A 6,113-nucleotide genomic window follows, 5' to 3' on the forward strand; every position below is an offset into this window, starting at 1 on the left:
TCTATGCATCATTTGTTCAGTACCACCCGAACTTGGAACAGTTGCTCAATGAATGGCCATAACTCAAAGACTACCTGCATTGCTCATTTCTCTGGGTAAAGATGTCTCTATCTTCCTTCTCTGTTTGGCAGGCTATATAAAAAGGACACAGACAGTTTGGGCAGTCTGGCTAAATTATCAGACCTTCCAGGCAAAATGCACTCAGATCTTCAGAGAGATAGGAAAAGATGAGCAATTCCTCTAGTCAACTCTTTTGTAATGATAGAGGACAAAAATGCTTCAGACAATCCCCCCCAATCACATGAAGATTAAAGAAGGAGAAGAGGAAGCAAAGTGAGAATTCAAAATTCTATTATTATAGCTTTTCTAATAAAAATAGTTTTAGACCTTCTTAGTCTAGTCTACCTTATGGAGCTGACATAAGGTAGCTGGAGGCTACCTCTTTTAGAGAAAATCTATATGTTTTACACCACGGGTACTTTTTGTCTAATTTTTATGCTAAGGAGTAAGATGTGAAATATATACCTGGAGGATGTAAGACAGAGACTTTTTAGCTCAAAGTGGGGAATCCTGGGAAGTGATTTTCTAGGTCTGTCATCAAGAGGTGGGGCAGAGCATGTATCATGCAGATACATTCCTTCAATGGCATGCAGGTACCAAGAGAAACGGTGGCTCATTCTGTTAGAGAAGCAGCAGCTTTTACAGCATTAGATGTAGGGTTCCTCTAGAACAGGGTCCCCAAATGCTGCTCCTGGATTGGCTATGCCAGAAACGGGTCTGCGCAAACAAGTGAAGCCCCCTCCGTGGGATGCAGGCAGAATACAAAACTATGCCCCCTCTGGTCAGGGGAAAAACCTCTCTCCATGGAACTGGTCCCTGGTGCCCAAAAGGTTGGGGGCCACTGCTCTAGGAGATATTTCAAGAGCAATGATCACCTGCACTAAACATTGCAGTAGCGATGTGACTTAACTCAAATTATTTCAGTAATTGCTTGCTCAGATTTATGTCTCTGATTTTATCTTTTTGAAAACAACATCTCTCTTTTAGATATATGAGCAAATAATTAGAATAGCCTGAGATTGTTTTATTATATCTTTTCTGTATCTAATGCTATATATTTGTGTATTACATTTTAGGCTTGTAATAGAGATCTGCAATGTGGTGGAGGCATGTGCTGTGCTGTTAGTCTCTGGATCCAAAGTCTTCGAATTTGCACACCAATGGGCATCTTTGGAGAAGACTGTCATCCTTTAAGTCATAAAGTTAGTATATTATATAATGTTCTGGTTCTTGTGTAATGTTAAACATAGAAAAAAATTAATAGAAATATTAGCCATAAACTAAACTATATAAAATCATATTCTCTCTGCAAAAGTTAAGAAAGTTTTCTATCATTAGCAGTCATCAAGTGACCACGCTCGCCGCCTCCTGCACCTCAAAAATAAGTCCTCCCCGAAAATAAGGCCAAGCGCTTATTTCAGGGGTCAAAAGAAAAGAAGATCCTGTCTTATTTTCGGGGAAACACGGTAGTAATTTGCATTATAGGACTTGATCAGCATGTTATTATCTACTTTAGCATGATCTTTTCTCTTTTAACCATTTTTTTAATGTTAAAGGAGAAAGACAAACTATTAGGATATTTAGATCCTTATCTTCTTCTAGACAGATAAGATTATTTAAAAATCACATTTGAAACACACATTTCTTTGATCTGGGCCAAGCAATGTGATGTCTTTCAGATGGATTTGAATTTGAACTCCACCAAGACAACATGAAAGATGTGATCTCAAACATCTGGAAGGAATTAGGTCATCTATTCCTTATACTGGGGTACTTCTTTTAAATTGAGTGCTTTTATTTCTATTGAGCCACCTTTCTGAACTAAATTATGATGGTCACTATGACTAAAATTCCTCTTGTAATACCTATAGATACCCAGTGTTAGCCAAATAATTTTACATAGAATGTAATGTGAAAGGCTGTTAAACAAATATTTTTATTTCAAAAACTTCCTTTAAATTCTGAGTTAAAAGTTAAATCCAGACTGTTAGCTGCATAACCCCCATTGAAATAAGTGGGAACAAAAATCACAAAGTTCTACCATAAATTTCAGTGGATCAAATCTCCTGTTAATTTAAGCTTTTTAAATTTTAATTTCATTTAAACTTCTGGAATTTATTAATGTGTTACAATCGCACTCACAGAATTCACATTCTTAGAGCAGAAGAGTGGAAAAGGCACCATTATTTCATGAATATATCTATTAACTGATAGATTAAACATGTTTACACTGTCCTGTTTATTGCAGGTTATGCAGAAAGAATAATTTATTTTTCGTAGTTACTGCTTCACTCCTCTTTATTAATGATGTTTATTTCCTACCATTTGTTTTCTAGTACATCCAATATCTCTTCTTTAAGGAGACGGAGAAAACAGTACAATATTTGTAATTAACAAAAGTATCTTGCTATCCACTAAAAACACTCACAACTGAGTAACCAAATTATAATATGTAGTTGGTTGAAGCTATTGAAATGCTTCATTTAAACAAATTGCTACATGTGAATTAGCTAATATGTGAATTGATTCTTCAAAGCTCATACCTTCATAATGCAAGTGATCACTGCTACTGACACATGCAGTAGTCAATACTATGCTATGGAAATAGTTAATATTACCATGGGAAAATAACATGCTACAAAAAAGATAGAATAGCTGGTATGACATATCGGTGAAGCAAGTTGGAAATGTGGAAAGCACATTAATGAGCACTGAATCAAAACATTTCTTAGTTTTGGAGGGAGTCACTCACCCTATGCTCTAACACTAAATATTTCTTTCCAGATTCCATTTGGGGGGAGAAGAATGCATCACAGCTGTCCCTGTGAACCTAACTTGGCTTGTGTCCGGATTTCTGCAAGGAAATATAAATGTTTACCAGATGATAGAATGATGATATCTATTTTTAGCAGAAGGATGGTGGAGAATTCTGTGTGATTACATATTTCATGAATGAAGACCCCTATTTCTTATTGTGATGACATTGTTTGACAGAGGACATTTAGAATATATTTTCTAGCCTTCTTATTAAGATACTAATTTAAGATTAGCTGAAGTGTTTTTCTTAGACAAGTACAGTTTCTTCATATTTTTATCAGCTCAAATAAGGATAGGCTGAGGTAGGCCTGTTGTAACATGAGAGATACTAGCTGGAATACAGTCCATCATCCATGCTTGGAAGACCAAGGAGACCCAATTCATTTTGCTGCATACAAAAATATTATTGGCAATGTCATAAAAGTAGACAAATTAGCCCACAAATGGAGCACACCTAGAAAAAAGGCATATTATTGTAAAATTCTTGGCATTAAAATGCTCTAATCACCCAGACCATTCAGTAGCCAGTATCATCAAATCAGTGGGTTTTTTTTTAATTGCAGGATTTTTCTTAGCCTGCCAAACTGAATGAACACATCAATTGTACTGATTAGGAGGGGGTGGGAAGCAAAGCAATCTTTGCATCCATCTCCTGGGGGATTTGTACTAGCAAGTTTGGAAAGAAAACAAACATTAGAAGCTCTGATCCTTAAGGGAAAAATAACCTGAAATTCTTTGTATTGATATCAGTGAGAATGATATCAGTGAATGAATCTATATTAGCTCCAGAACTAGGACAGATACAATACTGGTAGAGGTGTACGTCAAATTGTGTGTATATGTGTTTCTGTTGCTATACTATGGAGCTACAGCTGGAATACTCATGGGGGCACGGCAGATCAAGAAGAGTGAGTAGATCATAGGGTTGTGTAAGAGATGCTGCACAGTCAAGTAGGGCATGCAAGGGGTTGTAGCAGGAAGAAGAATGCGTGGAGGTTGCAGGTGTGTAAGAGAGAGAGAGAGAGGTGCCGCATCAGTTGGGGGTAGCGTGCAAGGAAGTGGCATGAATTAGGAAGTATGGCTGAGGGCAGTGTGGGCTGGGAAGGGTGCAGGTGTGCACAAGCATACCGCATAGGTCGGGAAAGATACACAGTAGGTGTGCAGGTTGTGGACGAGGTATAGGGATGCACAAGAGATGTCAAATTGGCATGTGGCACATTGGGGAACGGCGAAGTCAGGAAGAGCGTATGGGGGTGCACAAGAAGTGCTGTGTGACTCAGGGAAGACGCACAATGGGAGCAGGTCAGATTATGGGAGTGCAGGTGCAGCAGCAGCCAGTAGCATTGAAGCAGCCACAACTTCCTCAAATTTTATTCTTAAGCAACAGTTGCTTAAGATATTTCAATTGCAAACTTGTTGTACTAAGTATGCTTTTCTTTAAAATTAGACAACGTTGCTTTAGGTTGAAACAAAACTATTAATTTCTTTAAAACCAATAATCTGCCCCACAGAATTTAAATTTTGGAAAAATCATTTAGCATAAAATCATATAATAAAAACAAGAAAAAGAATTGTTTCATCCAGCATAAATAAAACCTGAAATCCAGTTTCCTGTTATATTTCTTAAACTCTAAAAATATTTTGTAGCCCCTGACTTCATATGTAAATAGTGATATGCAAAGGTTTCTGTATCAGAATAATAAAAATAAAATATTTTATTGAGGTCTGCATTATTATGTTTACATATAGTTTATATGTTGCCGCCCACCAACATTATATTGAGAAAACAGTCTAAAAACATGTGTGTGCTAAACAATTCACAAGGTTTAACACAAAAAAAGTTTAACTTAAATATGGCCTATTAAATTTAATATGTTTTTCCAATTTTTCCAATATATGAAAATTCTGAAGATATTGTAAAGCTTCATTGATAAGTTAGCAATTATCAGAAAAATCCTAAACATGTTTATTTAGAAATAAATCTGATTGAATATGAGTGTGTGAATAGTGTTGGGTGTTGAGGACTTCCTTACCACAATCATTTTGTTTCTTCATTTCCTTTGTTTGGACAGATAAGAAGATCTGTTAAGTATTTCAAGAAAATGTGAACTATGAAAGTGAAACAGAATTACACATATATTTATTTGACAGTATACATAGGCAAACAGTAAGTAAGTAGCTAAAGCCAGATATTTTAATTTTAAGTGAGGCTACTAAAAGCTAGCATGCATAGTCAATATAAGCTTATTCTAAATTGGTGGTAAAGCATTGGATGCTTCATATCAGAATATCTTGCTTGCATTAAAGTAGCATGTCAGGGAAAAACTAGCTTAATCCTTCCAAATAACATGGAGCTTGTACATTGTTAGGAAACTAGAGAAATCTTAATGCCAGATTTGATTCATTCTGTGAACTAATGAAAAAAACTGTAGGAATAATCATAACATGCTTCTGATCAGCTAATAAATTTGAAGATGTGACCAAATTATTTTTACTAACAGAAGTTTGTAAAGAAGCATTATTGCTCTATACCTGGAAATTGATTTTAAATTAAAGAAGATACCCAAATATAGTCATGCATTTATTGAAGGGAAAATGTTTGTTAGCTAACCTAAATGTACTCTGCTTAATCAGCTCTAGCTGGTTAAAGTTCTTGCAAAACAGAGGAAGGAAATGCATACACTTACATCTGCTTTGGTTTATAAGAAAGCTAAATTTTTCAGAGAATGTCTGGAATGTCAGTTACGGTACATAAACTTGCATAGAATCTTGAGAATGAATGCATTTGGAAATAATTTGGTTAAACCATTTCAGGCTTGTCTTGCTATTAATTCTATAGTACTTTGTTTCCTATTTAATTGCCTCTAATAATTAGCCCATTGTTGGAAGAACGCCGTTTCCTTCAAAACTGTCTTGCTTATTTTTCAAAATACATAGTGTATCAAATGCCATGGTGCACTCCACTGTGGTCTTTGGTTTCTGAAATGTATGTCATTTGCAATATTGTGAAGAGACCAAGAAGAAGAAGCCTACAATAAAATATATAAAGTGTGGAGCAGCAATAAAATTGTTTTGGATTCATGGAACAATGAAAGAGAATTTAGTCGAGTGCAGTGCTTCATATCTTGTCAGAACAATGCTGCCTTTTATCAACTGGCAAACTATTTTTCAGGCGAGCATTGATTGTGTGAATGGAATTCATCAGCCGAACACGTCAAGAGCAAAGAACTCTGTCC

General features: G+C 35.8%; 1 protein-coding gene across 1 annotated transcript; it reads left to right on the top strand.

Moving 5' to 3' along the window:
• Positions 1-623: 623 nt before the first annotated feature.
• On the top strand, positions 624-2,997 carry PROK2 (prokineticin 2). The gene is made up of 3 exons (XM_032239110.1): positions 624-653; positions 1,137-1,262; positions 2,845-2,997. Exons 1-3 carry the CDS (start codon positions 624-626, stop codon positions 2,995-2,997), a joined length of 309 nt encoding a protein of 102 aa, XP_032095001.1.
• Positions 2,998-6,113: the final 3,116 nt, after the last annotated feature.

Source organism: Thamnophis elegans, chromosome 2 (assembly GCF_009769535.1).
Source record: "Thamnophis elegans isolate rThaEle1 chromosome 2, rThaEle1.pri, whole genome shotgun sequence".
Lineage (NCBI taxonomy): Eukaryota > Metazoa > Chordata > Lepidosauria > Squamata > Colubridae > Thamnophis > Thamnophis elegans.

Bases quoted from the DNA above. Each gene is read 5' to 3' on its own strand.
- PROK2 (XM_032239110.1), top strand. From the start codon at position 624: ATGCAGATACATTCCTTCAATGGCATGCAG. The intron at 654-1,136 runs GTACCAAGAGAA...ATTACATTTTAG, and splicing joins ATTCCTTCAATGGCATGCAG to GCTTGTAATAGAGATCTGCA. The intron at 1,263-2,844 runs GTTAGTATATTA...ATTTCTTTCCAG, and splicing joins GTCATCCTTTAAGTCATAAA to ATTCCATTTGGGGGGAGAAG.